The sequence below is a fragment of the Eulemur rufifrons genome, chromosome 7 (genome assembly GCF_041146395.1).
Source record: "Eulemur rufifrons isolate Redbay chromosome 7, OSU_ERuf_1, whole genome shotgun sequence".
NCBI lineage: Eukaryota > Metazoa > Chordata > Mammalia > Primates > Lemuridae > Eulemur > Eulemur rufifrons.
Window position 1 is genome coordinate 70,572,493 of NC_090989.1, and position 17,849 is coordinate 70,590,341.

Below are 17,849 nucleotides of genomic sequence, written 5' to 3' on the forward strand. Positions count from 1 at the left end.
CCAGGCAGAGTGGGAGGCCCCGATGCCCATCCGAGCCGACCCTGTGGGCGCTGCAGGCCATTCCGTGGGAACACTGACATTTTGTACCATCTTCTGGCTTTTTGTGTGATCGTGATTGACAAATAGTAAGACTGTTTTCCTCACTGTTTCCCATTTGTTGAGGTACAACTGAGGAGTTATATATTTAGTCTTTTTTTCCTAAAGCCAATAAGTTCATTCATATTACATGTATTAATCTGTGACTTGCTCTTTTTGCTTAATACGTCTGTTATGTTATTCTTCTTCAGCAAATAAAGATGAATCTCATTTTTTAAAATTGTTTGGTTTGGATTTTTGTGCTGTGTGTGATCAACGCCTTAGGGACGGACATTTAAGTTTAACAGCGATCTGTTGTTACGAACAGTGTGACACCACAAGTTCATTCTTGAGCATGTGTGTCTGTGCACATGCACTGTTGTGTCCGTGTGTGGGGGGTTTACACATTTTAATTCTGACAGCTATTGCTCTGTAAGTCCTCTTCCCCCCATGGTGCGTGATGCCACCCACATCCTTGCCTACCCGGTGTCCCCCATCTTTTTTATTGTGCCACTCCACCAGGGGACTTTGTGGGAGGTAATGACCTCCCCACTCCTGAGGTGGACTAAGCGGGACCCATAACTCCATCTATTGAGGGTGCCGGGGAGGGGTTCCCCCACGGAGGGGAGGCTCGACCCCACGCCCCCAGTTCCCTGGATTCTATGTTATTAACTAGAATAGAGACACGTGCGGGGGGTGGGGGGAGGGAGGGGAGTCCCCCTGAGGCAACGCTGGCCCTTCTGGTTCTCCCAGGGGGGCTGGAAGTGAACCCTGAGGTGCCAGGGCCTGTGGGTAGTAAATCAGGCTCTTACTTACACCAATAATAGTGAAATTATTCACTTCGGGGGACGGACTGGGTGCCGTCTGCTTCCCCACAAGGGGAGGGCCTCGATGTGTGGAAACGCACAGGCCCTGCAGCTGCGTCTCTGTGGCACCCTCAATGAACTGGTCCCCCTGCGTGGCCTGGTTACTGCATTGGAGACCCCATCCTGTCATCAGGGCCAGAGAGGACCCTCCATGATACCTGGAACCCGCCATGCTGCACCTCCTACAGCATGGCTGCCACTGTGCCCCTCCTCCACCGCCCCAGCACCTCTGGTGGCTCCTCCTGCCTGCAGAGGACACCGCACTCCCCAGGGCGGCATCCCAGCCCGCCTCAGCGGGCTCCAGCCAAACGCTCCTTCTTGCTCTGACTTGGCTTCCTTAACCCACTCACCCCACATTTCCAGATCCTGCTCATCTTTTAAGGCCACCCTCTACGTGCAGCCCCAGGCCCACTGCTTTGAACACTCCCATATTTTCAACCTCACCCTGAGGAAGGTTCCGTCGGTGACCTCTCACACCCCCCGCTCTGCACCAGGCTGAACGCAGCCGTGCTTCAGTCTGCGGTAGCTATGTGTGTCTGCACACATGATCCAATGGTGGGGCCAACAGCATGGAATCCACAGACTGGGGTTTGAATCTTGGCTCTGTCACTTAGCATGTGGCCTCGGAAATTAGCTAACTGCTCTGGGCCTCAGTTTCCTTATCTGAAAAATGGGGGTAATTACTACCACTCACAGGATTATTTGACAGATCAGTTTCCAACTGTGCTTGAGTGTGTGTGTGTGTGAGTGTGTGTGTGTGTGTGTGTGTGTTGACCTCCCTGGGACATTTTTGTGTGTTACAACTTGGGGTGGGGCTGGCATCTAGAGGGTAGAGGTGAGGGATGCTGCTAAACACCCCGCAATGCATAGGACAGCTCCCTACGACAAAGCACGATCTAGCCCCCAATGTCATAGTGGCGAGGTTGAGAAACCTGGTACAGATGAAATAATGTATAAATGTAATAAGGTACCCAAGGGGTCTCTGGTTCACAGTGGGTACTTATGGAATGTCTACTCGTAAATGCACCCGATTCATTCCTGTGTTGTCCACAACTCCCAGCACAGTGCCTAAAACAGAGAAGCTGGGTGTTAGGATTAGGGAGGAAGGAAGAGGGAAAAGAGGGGATATTCTTATTTTTGCAGGTTCGATGGAAAGTTAAAGACCCTGTTTTGGGATGCGGAGGGACCAGGGTAGTGGGAGGGAAGGTGTTCTCCACATGGACTGTTATACGGAAGGGAGGCTGGGGGTCGAAACTTCAAGCAGTGCCTGCCCTCCTTGGGCTCCTGTCATTTCATGGACAGGAAATTTTCTGTTTCTGGCTCTGAATCACGGAGCCACAGTGAGGAGGAATGTGGCATGATTCAGGCTGCAGGGCCTGACCATGGCAAGCCACCCCAACGACTATTTCAGTAATGACACTACGCATTTTTATGTCTTCCTTTCATCGCAGATCTCAAAGCACAGTGCAAGCATTAATTAAGGCTCTTGGCACTCCACTAGGCATGGCGCGTAAATATCACTCTCCCCACTTGGCTGAGAGGGTAAACTGAGCCAGGAAAGGGCCGGTGGCTTCTGCCCAGAGTAGCTCAGGCCTTGTTGAGGAGGGCAAGCCGGGGTTTGGCAGCCACTCCACCTTCCAGCTATGACTTCTGTATCCTCTTCGCAAGCCCGCTTGGTGGGATCATGGAGAAAAAGGGTTTCCTGTCCCCCACTGTGGTAGGGGGCAGGCAGGGCGGCAGGGTGTGGGCTGTGACGCAGGGGTGAAGGGCACAGGGGAGCCCCTCATTCCCAAATACACCCTTGACTGCCCTTCATCAGGCCAGGGACAGGCGTGCACCTCTGGGAGCTGCAGTTAGGGCACAGACCTTAGCGGCAGGGGAAATAGAAAAAACACTGTTTTCAGGAGGGCCACAGTGGGGCAATTTTATTTTTCCTTGGAATTTAAAATAAGTGCTTTTTCCAAAATGTTAACAACAGGTGGATTGGGTTAAGCATATGAGTTGTATTATTCCTGCAAATTTTATGTAAATTAAAAACATTTCCAAACAAAAAGTTTAAAATAAGAAAGCAGGAAAAGAAGGAATGCATTTTCTAGAGCCACAGGCAGAAGCACTTGTGACTACTCCTGGGAGCAGGGAAGTGACAACCTCTGAATCTTCCCCAGCTCCCAGGGTCCCTGTCCCGTTGGCCGGTGCGGAGCAGCAGGGGTCCGCAGTCACTGGGAGAGGGTTTGGGGGTGGCGTGAACCCCCCTCTCCGGAGCCACAGTGGCCAATGCAGCCAGGGAATCCAAAACAAACACTGAGGGAGAGGAGACAAGAGGAAAATGTGCTCTTATTTTAAAAATGTGGTCGAAGAAAACCTCTTCCACTCAGGAACGCAGGCTGTGCGTCCCTTGGCGGGGCGTCCTGGACGTGGGGCGCTGCCCTTTGGCCTGCAGTCCCCCTCCCAGCGGCGACACTGCCCCTGGGTGACTCACGCCCCGGGATCGGTTAAATACCGGGCCGCCCGCGGAGCAGCACTCATGCTGCAGCCTTGAGCCGTCCGTCCTCCTCTCGGGCTCCCTCTGGTCGCGGGCGCGGAGCTGCAGGTAGGTGGGTGAGCAGCCCTCCCTCCTCCGCGAGCCGCCCCCCACTCCGCCCCGCCTTGTCTGCTGACCTGGCTCCCCTGGAAGAGAGTCCAGAAGGGGCAGGGCTGGCGGGGTGCCCGCGGTGCTCTCAGGAGAGGGCGAGGTAGAGCCTGCGCTGGGGGGTGCTGGTGTCTCATCCCCTCACTGCCTGCCCGGGCGCGGGGGACCGACCGCCAGCCCCTCCGCGGATGCCTGGCCGGCCTGTTGAGCCCCTGCCCTTCCCATCCGGTGATGTCAACCTGGGGCGCTGAGATGCTGGAGACCTGCAAGATAGGCTGAAAGCTGACTGCGTTGTCACACCCCTTACTCACCTGGTTTACCTCTCTCTGGGTATCAGATCCACTGGGGAGAGTTTTCCTTCGTAAGGTTCAGATTATTGGAGCCTGTGTCCTCTTTGCCTGCGCTGCCTGTGGTGGCCGCCGGTGGCCTGCCCTGCATCTGGGTCTGTCCAGGGACCAGCTGGACCTTCCTTCACCGGGTTTTTTCAGGCCAGAGATCCTGTCCTCTTTGCACAGCCGTATAACTGCTGTGGACTTGACTTCAGCAGATGTGCTGGCCCCTGCCTTGCAGTTCCAATTTGGACTTCAGCCGTGGGCGCAGAATTGTTTGGGTTCTAACTTTGCATGTGGCTTAGGGGATCCCATGCTGGCAGCTTCCCCCCTTGCCCACTCGGCATGATGGTCTCGGTGGAGACTGACCGCTTTGGGCAGGGAGTCAGGGCTGGAGACGGGTTTGTGCTGAGGGGTGGTGTGCATTTAGAGTCATTACTCTTGGACCTTTACCCGTGTCTCTGCTCGGACGTACAGCCAGGACTCAGGGCCAAGACACCAACTGTGGAAAATCAGAACTTTCTGGACCCTCCCACCAGTGCCAAAGCACGAGAGCCATTCCACCTCCAGGGCCAAGTGTGTTACCGCAGGGCAGCTGCGATCTCCCTGGGATGACACGTGCTCAGATGGAAGGTGCTGGCTGCCGTCTACCACACGTCACCTTCTCCTTTAGGGTTATCTGAGATTATATCGCCTTATCTCAGGCAGCTCTCAGATGTGCTGGTGCCACTGGCTCTGTAATTGAGAAATTTCACGGCTGGTGCTTCTTTCCCTCTGCATCGATTGAACATCTGGGGTAAATTCAGGGCCAGACAGCCCAATTTGCCTGTGGTCTTGAGTCAGCCGGGCGGGCTCAGCAGCGATGAGGCAGGCGTGTGAGAGGGGGTGCGGCGAGGCCGGGGGAATGTTATGGATAGACCCCGAAGAAAGACAGGGCACAGGAGGTTCTCCCCAGGGCTGGGGGACACTACCTTTGCTTGCTCAGTAATGGAGGGGGTGGTAAGGCAGGGGTGGGAGTAGATCCGGACGTGGAGAAATGAGAATAGATGGGAGAGAAGCCGCCCTGCCTCGGTCCTGCCAGTAAACAGGCTGTGACTGCACATGGCAATTTGCTGCCCTAAATGCTGACCACGGAAGAGTGGCTGCAGCTTTAGGTTTCATTGACTCTCTTGGTATGGGGACACAGAAGTTAGAGATTGCTTTAATCAGGGACAGAGCTATTTCTGTCTGATTTGGGCCCCAGAGCTAGCCGGAGAAGGGGGCTGTTCGTGGACCGTGGCTTCTCCCGTAAAAGCCCCTTTTGGGAGGGTCTGCCTGTTCTGCTGGCCAGTTAGCATCTGCCGCCGTGCTTGCCAGGCTAATTACGGTCCTGCTCTGGCCTCTGCAGGAAGCCAAGTTCCACCTCCCCAACCCTGGGAGGGTCCCCCACAGAGACGCTGGAAAGGAGTCACGTTTTCTTGCTCATTTTCTTCTTAAAAATAATGAGCAGCATTTGTCTTTGAAGGGCCATGAGAGATGAGGGTCACCACCTTAGCAAGGGAGAGGGCGAGGATGTGGCCAGTCTTGCCGTGATGCTTTGTGTTTGGGACGGAGCATTCTGAAAGCAGGGACCTGTGAATGGGGCTATGTGTTGTGAGATTACTGGGGTCAACCCCTTGGTGACCCCTTCTGCCCCTTCCTTCCACTCCTCCAGGCCACTCAGGTGGAACTGAACAAATTGGCAAGCATCAGAGCAGCCTTGAAGAAGAAAATCCCTGAAACCGTGCAGTCTGGGAGTTGGGAGAGGCACTTGGCCTTGGTGCCAGTGCTGGGCAGGTGGAGGGTGGTATATGCCCCTCGGGTCATTGTAAGATGGAGCGAAGCCCCCTCCTCCCACCTCCCAGGCACTGCCAGGCACGTGGTTGACAAGGTCCTGCAGCACCAAGCTCTATGGGTAGGGGCCCTGAATGGGTGTCAGGAGTCTCCAACTGACCGTGGGACCTTGGGCAAGTCCCCTCCTCCCTGGGGTCTGCCTTAGTTTTCCTGTCTACAAAATGACCAGATGGTTTGACCAGATGGTCTTGAAGAGCCCTTGCACCTCTGATGCTCTGAGCTCTCAGCACTGCTTCTGGAAGCAGCTTCTACTACTGGGTTCAACTCAGCACAAACCCCAGGTTCCTGACAGGTTGTGGAAGGGACTGCTGAGGAAATAGTGACAGGGGACCTGGGGGAGGTCGTGGCATGACTGACAGCCTCTCGCATCCTGGGTTATCTCTGTTGTTGGTGGTCAGTGGTGCAGGTCACGAGTGTGGGCTTCTGCTGGTCTGAGCCTCAGGTGGTGTTTCCGAGTGTGGTCTGTGGACACCTGCATCAGAGCCACCTGGGGAGTTTGTTAAATGTGCAGAGCACCCAGACCTGGGATCAGGATCTCTATGGGTGGCATCTCCAGAGATTCTGATTTTGCTCAACAACAAAAATAACAATCATCACTAACATTTATTGGGTGCTGACATTGTGCCAAGAACTAGTCTAAGTGCTTTATGTGCCTTAACTCATTTAATCCTCATAGCAGCAACGCTATGAGGTCAGTTCTATTAAACAAGCTTCCTAGGCGATTTTTATGTGCTGCCCTGGGGGATGGGAAGGTCTGAACGCACTGAGGCCTGAGCTCTAGGCTGGGCCTCTCGGTCAGATGGTGACTTCAGACTGCTGGATTGAGCACCAAGGTGCAGCGTGACTGAGGACAGCACTGGCCGTGGGGGGAGTGCGGACAGCCCCTTGGCAGCTCCAAGCCTGGCGTCTCCCTTGGGAGCCCTCAGGTTGCTTGGGTGACATCTCTCTGCAGATGAGGCCATGATTGGGCAGCCCTCTGTGGAGAGAGGGCTGAGGCCAGGGAGAGAGATCCCCTCTCTGGGCCTCAGTTTCCCCAGGTGCATTGGGAGAGGGCATGGCCAGAGGCTCTTGAAGGCACCCCTCAGCTCCTGGGTCCCAGGAAATGGCTACTGGCCACGTGCAGATGCCTAAGTGCCAAGTGGGAGTGCCCTGCCTGGGGAATTGTGGGGCAAGGTGGGCCTGGAAAGATGGGCGCCGCTCCTCAAGCCTCGGCATGAAGGTGGGGCCAGGCCGCGTGTCACTGCTGGTGGTTCAGTGTGACCTACAGAGAAGAGAGGATGAGAATGGGGGGCTTCAGGCCAAATTTTCTTCTTGCCCCCAGTCAAGGGCCTTCGCATGTCTTTACAGAAGGAGAAACTGAGGCCTGGAGAATTTACCTAAACCCACTCTCCAACTTAGTGTCAAGGCCAGAGTAGAACATTGGTCTTCCAGGCTCTCTCCAAAAGTTTTGCTCTGTGGCATTAAAATAAAAAGGAGTCTCCTTCCAGGGAAACTCGTGTTTAGGGAATGTGAATGATGGTATTAAACTAAAAAAGTCCCAACCCACCAACCAACAAAGCCTAGGACTTCAAGGCTAATTATGGGTTCACTCATGACTCACAGGGTGTTTCTGCTAAGAGACCCTGGTTCAAGCGCTTCCACTCCTGGGGAGGGACTGTGTAAGAGTGTCCAGGTGAGCTGTCTGTCCGTCCTCCTCTCTGTCTGCTTGCTGACTCCACGGGGCAGTGGCAGACACCAGGCTGTACCCCTCCCCAGGCACTGGACAGGGGCTGCCCCAAGTGGCTGAGGACGTGCTTGGCTGCCTGGGGGAAGAAGTTGTAATTACGGCAGCTTTGTGGCCCTTTAACTGCCATCATCACAGCTGCCAAGCAGCACTGGGCAGCGTGGGCAATTAGGCCGCTGTGTGCTGGGCTCCTGAAGGCCTCGGGCCACTGCGCAAGCCTGCGTCACTTGCTGGAAATCTCAGGGCCCCTCATCCCCCTGAGGGCTCTGCAGCTGGGCTTGAGGTGAGCTCTTTGGAGGGCTAGAACTTTGGAGCCATCGGTGCGAGTTGCGGCAGCAAGACGTGCTGGAAAACAGGAAACTGCTACATGTGGTGCTGGGGTGGGCTCTGCAGATGTGAGGAATTATAAAAAGAAAAATCTGCAACTTCTTGCAGTATTTGTTGCACCGAGTGTGGTCCATTTTAGACAGCAGTGGCCCTGTTCCCATGGGGAATTCTCTCTCCACTCCTCCTCCCCAGCTGGGGAGCGCAGACTCAGGGGAGGCCATATAAAGATGGGTCCTCGGAGGGTGCCTCGTCCTACACTGTCAGGTAGACATGGGGAAACTCAACAGAGACTGCTCTGGGCTGGCCAGGTGACGGGCACTTAATTTAGTCTTTGATACTTGGGCTGTGATGCCATTTTGAAGAATTGCTGAGTATAGGGGTAGACATTAAAAATAAACAAGTGCTAGCTAGCACGTCACTGGGAGCAATTAGAGCTTCACCTTTTGTCAGTCAGTCCAGGGGGTAAATGTCTTATACACACATATACCAAGGGGACGAGCAGACACCCACACCTGCCCACGCAGACACCTGTGAGCACAGGAACAGCTGTCCCAGGGGATGGGTCTCTTATCCACGCTCTGGAACTCAGCCTTAGAATCCTAAAATCTTAGGATTGGACAGGACATCAGCTGTCTTCCAGTCCAGTGCCCTACCGGGTGTGGGAATCGTCTCTACAGCTTTCTCACCACGTGGCTGCTCAGCTGCTGCCTGATCACGTCCAGTGGTGGAGCTCTTGCTGCCTCGGTGAGGTTGTCCATTTTGGCTCTGGACAAGCTGTCTTCGGTGGTGGACTGACATCTGCTGTTCCACAACTTCTGCACACTAGTGTTGACCCCTAGAGCCACCCCGAGTTAGGTCACTTTTTTTATCCCATGGCAGCCCTTCATGGATACTGGGAAAGTGCCTGTGGACTCCTCACATCTTCTCTTCTTCTGGCTGTTCATGCACAGCTACTTCAACAGGTGCACAGATGTTCTGGTTTCTGGGTCCCCTCACCATCCTCTAGAAGTTCTTCAGGAGGCCAGTTTGTCACTGGCCTTCTTAAAGTTCAGAGTGGAACTGAGCACAGCACTACAGGTGTGGCCTGATCAGGGCAGTACAGAGTGAGACCATCACCTCCTTTGTTCCACACTTGATACTTCTATTAATCCAGTTTCAGATCACATTAGCTTTTGTGGGCAGCCTCCTTTCTTTGTTACTGTCAATAAAAAGCCCAAAGTCTTCTCCTAAGGTAGATGTTGAGCCACTTTTTCTGTGCCCCCTATTTAGGCAGTTAGTTTTCTGTTCTTAAGTTCTGGAGCTGACATTTGTCTATACAAGTGTTTTTTTTTTTTTTTTTCTTTTTGTTGTTGTTGTTTTTTAAAGAGATAGGGTCTCCTACTGCTAGAGTGCGGTGGCATGATCATAGTTCACTGCAGCCTCAAACTCCTGGGCTTAAGTAATTCTCCTGCCTCAGCCTCCAAAATAGCTAGAACAGGTGCATGCCACCCCACCCGACTAACTTTTTTCCTATCTTTTGGAGAGACAGGGGTCACACTATGTTGCCCAGGCTGGTCTTGAACTCCTGGCCTCAAGCGATCCTCCCGTGTCAGTCTCCCAAAGTGCTAGGTTTACAGGCATGAACCACCACACCTGGCCACAAACTCAATTTTTTGTATGTGTCCGTAGATTAATCTGGCCTCATTCCTTTGCATTTAGACTCCATTGGCCAAGGTATTCTTTTTCCTTTGTTTGTTCCACTGTTCTACATAGTCAAGTCCTTAATGTGAAAGTACAGCAGGTCAGGCTTGGGTGGGCTGTGAATAAGTGAAAATCAAGGTCTGTGTGGGTGGGGGATGGGCTTGTGGGGTGGCAGGGGAGGGGTGCATGGGGCTGAGGCCAGATTGGATTATTGGAATATTTTGCGTGATGGGCAAGGCTCTAGACTCTATGAGTTCAGGGGCACAAAGAGAGACCAGAGAAATACCTTCTCCATCAGCATTATATGTCATCGTTTGAAATTCCTTCCTCTGACTCGGGATTTTTTGCTCATTAAAAGGAGAGACACTGCTTATCACTCAAAGAACTCACCGAGGCATCTGGAGACCTGGGCTTTGAGCTCTGAGCCTCAGTTTCTCTGCTTCCTGACTCTCCATACAGTGATGGGAATGTATGACCAGTAATGACTGCTTAACCCTTAAGGAGATACAGACCCTTCTGAACCTGGGATGGAAGTTATAGATACTTTCATGTACACACAGAAATTCTTAGCCCCTTGACCAAGAATGCCACAATGAGAAGCACTCGGAGGCCCTCCTGCCTGCAGGAGTCTGTATGTCCATGCCATGGCTCGGCGAGGAACAGCTGCACGCGTTCACACAGCGCTGTGCGGTGCCCTCGCGTCCATTCTCCCGCCTGCTCCTCACAGCAGCCCGAGAGCGGGGCAGACGTTATCATCCCCACTTAACAGATGAGGAAGCTGAAGCTTGGAGGCCTCAAGCTTCATTCAAGGTCAAACTGTTAGTTAGTGGTCCTTAGACATTCATATACTGACCAGCACCCATGCCCCGTGTCTCCACATTCTACACACACACACATTTATCCGTATTTATCATCATCTTCAAACACCCAAACGTTCATGAATTTGCCTCCGTTCCCAGATCACCACTGTGCCTGAGGAAGCATCTGGATCTCACACCTTTTAGCTCAAAGTGCATGCTAAGTTTTCTGGAACCCACTCAAGGCCACCCAGTGTTTCTTTGTGGAAACTGGGACTCACACCCAGAAGGCTGGCCCCAGGCATGGGCTGAGCCCCAGCAGCCTCTCCCAGCAGACAGGACGTGGTGCAGACACATCATTTCCTTTTATTGGGAAGGTGGTTTGAATTAAACCTAGACGAAGCACATGTGAAAGGGTTAACAAAGGGCCAGGTTGCTGGCAGTGGTGACAGGGCCAGGTATGGGAGGGGAAGGGCTGAGCCTTCCCTGCAGTCCTTCCTGGCAGGTGAGCCTGTGGTGTGGTCCTGACTCTGCTGGCTGCTGCTCCTTCCTGAAAGCCACCATGTTTGTGGCCTCAGCATCTTCCCCCAGGTTCAGGCCTATTTATTTGTTCTCAGTCCTTCTCTGATCCTCCGGACAAGGCTATGTTCACCCAGCACGTTCAGGTGCTGCAGACAGATAAGATGCAGTTCCTGCCCTAAGGAACCTGTAGGAGGAACCTGTATGACCTTGAAAAGCTTATTGACTAAGGAAGGAGACAGCCAGGAATGACAGACGGGAACACAGTGAGTGCCGTACAAGGCCGCTGAGGCATGGCCAGTGATGGAGGTCGGGAAGACCACCTGCCTGGGAGAGTAGCCAGCACTGACCTGTGGAATCTGGGAACGCATCCTAGGGGTGAGTGCATTGGAGCTGGACTTGGAAGTATGGGGAAGATCTGGGTAAGACCGAGAACACTCCAGGTGGGGGGAATTGCTTGAGCAAAGGCACAGAGGTAGGGAGTATGGGGGAGGCAAAGAGGCTGCTGGCCAGAGCAGAGGGAGCCTGAGTTGGGTACGTGATGATGGGGTTCAAAGCCAAGCCACTGTTGGCACTGCACATTGACATTGGCTTAAAACTAGCTGGTGTCAGTGAGGTGACCCTAATAGTGTGTGCTCTTTCTCCTTGCAGAGGCCATGTCACTGAAACATTATCTACTTTTGCTGGTGGGCTGCCACGCCTGGGGTGCAGGGTTGGCCTACTACGGCTGCCCGAGCGAGTGTACCTGCTCCCGGGCCTCCCAGGTGGAGTGCACCGGGGCGCGCATTGTGGCAGTGCCCAGCCCTCTGCCCTGGAACGCCATGAGCCTGCAGATCCTCAACACGCACATCACTGAACTTGGCGAGTCCCCATTCCTCAACATCTCAGCCCTCATCGCCCTGAGGATCGAGAAGAATGAGCTGTCACATATCATGCCCGGGGCCTTCCGCAACCTGGGCTCACTGCGCTATCTCAGCCTCGCCAACAACAAGCTTCAGGTTCTGCCTATCGGCCTCTTCCAGGGCCTGGACAACCTGGAGTCTCTCCTCCTGTCCAGCAACCAGCTGTTGCAGATCCAGCCGGCCCACTTCTCCCAGTGCAGCAACCTCAAGGAACTGCAGTTGCATGGCAACCACCTGGAATACATCCCTGATGGCGTCTTCGACCACCTGGTGGGACTCACTAAGCTCAATCTGGGCAAGAACAGCCTCACCCACATCTCACCCCGGGTCTTCCAGCACCTGGGCAACCTCCAGGTCCTCCGGCTGTATGAGAACAGGCTCTCAGATATCCCCATGGGCGCTTTTGACGGGCTCGGCAACCTCCAGGAACTGGCCCTCCAGCAGAACCAGATTGCCATGCTCTCCCCCGGCCTCTTCCACAACAACCGCAACCTCCAGAGACTCTACCTGTCCAACAACCACATCTCCCAGCTGCCCCCTGGCATCTTCATGCAGCTGCCGCAGCTCAACCGTCTCACACTCTTTGGGAACTCCCTGAAGGAGCTCTCTCCCGGGGTCTTCGGGCCCATGCAAAACCTGCGAGAGCTTTGGCTTTACGACAACCACATCGCTTCTCTGCCTGACAACGTCTTCAGCAACCTCCACCAGCTGCAGGTCCTGATCCTCAGCCGCAACCAGATCAGCTTCATCTCCCCCGGTGCCTTCAACGGGCTGACGGAGCTTCGAGAGCTGTCCCTCCACACCAACGCGCTGCAGAACCTGGACGGGAACGTCTTCCGCATGTTGGCCAACCTGCAGAACATCTCCCTGCAGAACAACCACCTCAGACAGCTCCCGGGGAATATCTTCGCCAACGTCAATGGCCTCATGACCATCCAGCTGCAGAACAACCAGCTGGAGAACCTGCCTCTGGGCATCTTCGATCACTTGGGGAACCTGTGTGAGCTGCGGCTCTACGACAACCCCTGGAGGTGTGACTCAGACATCCTTCCGCTCCGCAACTGGCTCCTGCTCAACCAGCCCAGGTTAGGGACGGACACCCTCCCGGTGTGTTTCAGCCCAGTCAATGTCCGAGGCCAGTCCCTCGTTGTCATCAACATCAACGTTGCTGTCCCCAGTGTCCCTGAGGTGCCCAGCTACCCAGACACACCAGCGTACCCAGACACACCCAGCTACTTCGACACCACATCCATCTCTTCTACCACTTCATTAACCAGCCCCATGGAAGACTACACTGATCTGACCACCATCCAGGTCACTGAGGACCGCGGCACGTGGGGTATGACCCGGGCCCAGAGCGGGCTGGCCATTGCCGCCATAGTCATTGGCATCATTGCCCTGGCCTGCTCCCTGGCTGCCTGCATTTGCTGTTGCTGCTGCAAGAAGAGGAGCCAGGCGGTCCTGATGCAGATGAAGGCGCCCAATGAGTGTTAGAGAGGCAGGCTGGAGCCGGGCTGGGGAGTGGTGGGACTGGAGGGTCTAGGAATTTCATCTTTCTGCTTCCACCCCTGGGTCCACAGAGCTATCCCCTGATCACTCCTTCTGGGCCCTGGAGAAAGGTGCCCTCAACCATTCCTGACTTGCTGTGTTCTCCTGTAGAATCAGGTCTTGCAGGACCTCCTTACCACCAGGGAGACCCACTGGCCAAGGCCAAATCCCTGGGGGATTTCCAACTCACATCCCTGGGGCTCCTTCAAGTGGGCTTCTCCTCCACATCCTCACTGCCTGTGCTCCAAGAACAACCCTCCCTGCACCCAGGCCCCTTCCTGGCCTCTGTGGACTCAGTCATTGCAAAGCCTGCTCACTTTTTGGGAATAGTTCTCCGCCAAGACAGCCCTCTCCTCAAAGTATTAATAGTATGTAAGTTGATTTCCCTTCTTTTGCACCTCTTGTCTGTGCTGTGGCTTGATCCCTCAAATGAAAGTTCTCAGCTTGATTTTCTGCTCCTGGGGGCAGGGTGAGTTCTCACCTCAAAGAAGACTTCAACCCATTTAGCCGATTTCTTACCCACTGCTGAGTGCCCTGCCTTTGCTGTGAAAGAGAGAAAGAAAAACCATACTGCTCAGTTCCTGGAGACAGAGCCGTCATCAGCATCTCTCCTGTGACTTTCATCTGGAAGGCACCAGCACAACAAGTTCAGCCTTTTAGAGAATGATATTTCCAAACTGCAAACTTTGCTTCAAAAATTTTAGCCCTTTAAGGAATAAAATCATGTAGAATTTCAGACTTCTAAAAACATGAAAATCAGCTTATTGGTACTGGATGGAGAATGAAATCTGGTACCTGGGGATCCTTGTGTTCACCCCTAGGGTTTTTTTTTTTAACTTTATATTGAAGTGCACACGCAGAACAGTGGGAACATAACGGTGTCCAGCACGATGGTGAGTTGTCACACACTGAACACACCCGTGTAATCAGCATCCAGATCAGGAAGAAAAAACTTCACAAGTGTCCCCACCCCAAGCTTTTCCTGGAGAATACTGGTGTTTCTGGAGATGGCATGGACTTACCTGGGACCTGGCGCCCCATGAGCCAGGGTGGGTCCCTCACAGCCCCCCACAGCCAGCCCGAGCAAAGGCCCAGCTGCCCGCAGTGGAGGAGATGTGGGATGCACAGGACAGGAGACACTCGCCTGGACGGGAGACCTTGTCAAACCCTGAGGCGCCGAGACCTGCGGCACCCAGGCGGCCCAGGCCAGGAGCATGCTGACTACCGGGGCCCGTGCAAACGCACCCCTCCCTGCCAACACGCCATCTGCCGCTCATTGGCGGCCCCTCTGCCTGGGGCCTTTTATGGGCATGACATGCCTGTATCTGTTTTCAATTTTCATTCTCCATTTGGGGGAAGTGAAATAGCTCAGAGATGAGATCCTTTAAGTGAAAGGCCAAGTGTAATGGAATCTAGCAATCTCTCTAACGCCGTGGTAAAACCCTCCATCAACGTTGCAGTCAGCTAGCAGCTAAACTTCAGAACTTTCATCTACAGCAGGCAATGTCAGGGTATACCGACAGGTCACACTGGGTCTGGGGGTGCTCTGGAGCTCCCTTTGCCTGTGGTCTGGTTATGAGAGTTGAGTTGCTCTGGGTTCTTCTCCTCCCTGAGCTACAGTGAGGTGAACACCAGCCTTTGCTGTCCCTCTCGCTACACACATACTCACCCACAGTCGGAGAAAGTGCTCACGGCGACGCATGTCTTTTTCTGGACAGCCGGTCCGCCAGTTTAGAAGTAAAAACAGTGAAATGGAGGACTTTGGGTCCCATGTCTGCCCAGGAAAGAAGTTCAGCTGACTCTGCAGGGAGCGGGAGATCCAGTGCCCGTCCTGAGCGGCTCTTGCTAGTTCCCTGTGTTCCGCAAGACAGCTGTGAAGTCCTCTGGGCCTTACAGCATTATGCTGACAGGGTGACCAGGTTTCCCCCCAGTCCCTGGACAAAAAGGGCCCAGGAAGGGACGTTTGTAAACACTAGTGCATGTTGTAGCTTTTTGCTCTCTGTCCTAGGGAACCTGGGAGAGGTGGGGCCTGTCAGAGTCAAGAGATTTCATCTCCCCAAGGCAAATCCGGGTCCTCAAGGTATTTTCAGAATATCTGTAGCAACTGGAGGACATGTACAAGCCTTGCCAGGACCTAGAAGGAAGTGAGCCCAGAGCCTGGGGCATCATTCCACTGACAGTGGCCTACGACATCGGTCCTGGGGCCAACAGGGGCAGCCCAGCCTGTTCTCCTAAAGACAGGAAGCACGGCTCAGCGCCATGTCCCTTGTACCCAGAACTGTCAGGTGCTCCTGGTGAGCTGACTCCGGGCTCCAGCATCTCTTCGTGCATAGGCACAAATGGGATAGGGACGGAGAGAGGTAGGAACCCTCCTCATCCAGTGTCCCCCCTGCCAATCCTAACTCAGAACCCCTGGGCATTAGCCGTGATACTGGGGTACCTTCCTCTCCGGCCCAAAGGCTGGCCTGAGGCAGCTGTCCTCAGATAACGCCAGCCAGAAGCACAGCGCTTGGGCGAGGGGTGGGGACCCTTTGTGCGAACCCTCTGAGCCTGCCTCTTCCTTTCTCCCATCAGAGTGATTGGATGGAGCGTCCAGCCTCCTCTTCCTCTGCAAGCCCTTCAACCTCTCTGAACCACCCGCCAGAGAGCTGCCAGAAAAGCTGGGTAGAGTCTCTTTTCCAACAGGATGATGCATTTTCTCAATTCTCAGGGCTGGAATAAGCCCCTTGGTCCCCGCAAAGCTGGAGTAGGGTATAGAATTCGGTTTGCTTCCCCTCTGTTCACTGGCTCCTGGCCAGTTCCACCCCCTTGTGGAGTGTGAGGGGGGTGGAATGTTGGGGAAAGATAACAAAAGCCAGTTAGAAGGACTTTTCTTTTTAAAGTGCTTACTGTGCACAAGCACCCTTCAAAGCACTGAACGGGCATTCTTTTTAACCCTCCAACACTCCTGCGACATGAGCACTACCATCGCCCCCTTGTGGTAGGGTACAGAACCGCCTGCTCTTCCGCACATCATTCAGTAGGCTGTGGATTTTACTTCTCTCTTCAAAATTCATGCAAGAAAGGCCTGTCTTGGGCTTTCATCATTAAACCAAAGAAAATTGGGAGTCACTCTTCTGTTCTCCCCGTAGTCTCAGCCATTGGAACCTCACTTGGACCAAATGCTTTGTAAATACAGAAAAGACTAAACTCACCCACCCATGCCAGAAAACTGGCCCCTCTCTTGGGAATTGCTGGGCTGTGTGTGTCGTTCCTCTCTGTAGAATTTAGAGGTACGACACAGTTCCTAGAGCTTTTCATGGGCGACAACACGACTTCCACAGCCTTTCAGATGTCCATGCAGGGCTGTTCCAGGTGGACTTCCAAACGCAGGAAGCTGTGGAGAGCACACAGCCGGCGTCATCCAGATACCTAGGGCTGGTAAACAGACACGGGTGTACCCTAGCCTTTTGCTGTGAACCACTCAGAGATTAGCCCACAGATCTCACAGTCAGAACTCCGGGCTGCTGGGGAGGTGGAGGTGGTTTGGGGAAGGAAGCCATCGCTTGGCTCAGACAGGGTGGGCCGCCAGGAAACTCCTCCCAGTCCCAGGTTTCTTCTTCTCCTAGGAGACATTGTTCTCGCCAACCCACGGCCTCCAAGCTGCCTTCAAAAGTAGACCATGTTTGCCTTGCTTAGAGAATCACCGCAAATAGTCCCAGGTGCTTGGCGATGCATTTAGAGATTTCTAGGCCCCCAGGGTCTCATGAGCCCTGGTGGGCAGGGTAGGGGGTCTATCTTTTGCTGGATGCTGCTTGTAATAAATTCGGTGTACAGAATCAACAATAAATGGTTTACACAGGACACGTGTGCTCTCTGTGGACATCTGGGGTCTCACACCCGTGGGTTCTGCTCCTGCCACATTTGTGCAAGGCCGACCCAGACGGCGCCTCACAGAAAGTAGATTCTGGGTTGAGAACAGGCCTTTGGAAAGTGAGTGGGAACCAGAAAGGAGACAACAAATGACATTTATGGGCCACTCTGGTGGGAAGGGACCTTAAGAATAGGTTCAACCCAATTTTATAGATGAAGAAGGTGAGCTCAAGGATGGAAATGGATTTCCTATGGTCACCCTTCAACCAGTGGCTGAGCTAGTCCTGCGACGCAGGCCTCCCGGCTCCCAGGCTGCAGTTTCTTCTATGCCACCAGGAAGGCACTGACGTTCACTCTGCGTTTTTTCAAAACACACACACACACACACACACACACACACATACACACACAGAGTGGCAGGTGGGTAAGACAGTCCTGCCCACCTCTGGGCTTGTATCACTACTTAGCACCAGGCGATGAGTGACAGGCTCTCAGAAGCCACTGTCTGAATGGAGGGGACTCCCTCCAAGTGTCTAGGGGTCCCCAGGACTCTTTCAGTCTCTAGGTTTTAGGGGCTGCCCCAGAGGTTGGTGCGGGTCCAGCAGTTAAGAGAGGGCTGAGCTGCTGTCCCTTTATCCTACCATCGTGCCCAGGAAAGGGGCTTCAAACCACATTGGCCTGGGCTGTCTTAGTTCGTCGGATCCCTCTTGCCAGGTGTAAGCCTGTCCCA

General features: G+C 53.9%; 1 protein-coding gene across 1 annotated transcript; it reads left to right on the forward strand.

Annotated features, from left to right (window-relative positions):
* Nucleotides 1–11,473: 11,473 nt before the first annotated feature.
* On the forward strand, nt 11,474–13,213 carry LRRC15 (leucine rich repeat containing 15). Its single transcript, XM_069472767.1, has one exon. It carries the CDS (start codon nt 11,474–11,476, stop codon nt 13,211–13,213), a length of 1,740 nt encoding a protein of 579 aa, XP_069328868.1.
* The last annotated feature ends 4,636 nt before the right edge of the window (nt 13,214–17,849 follow it).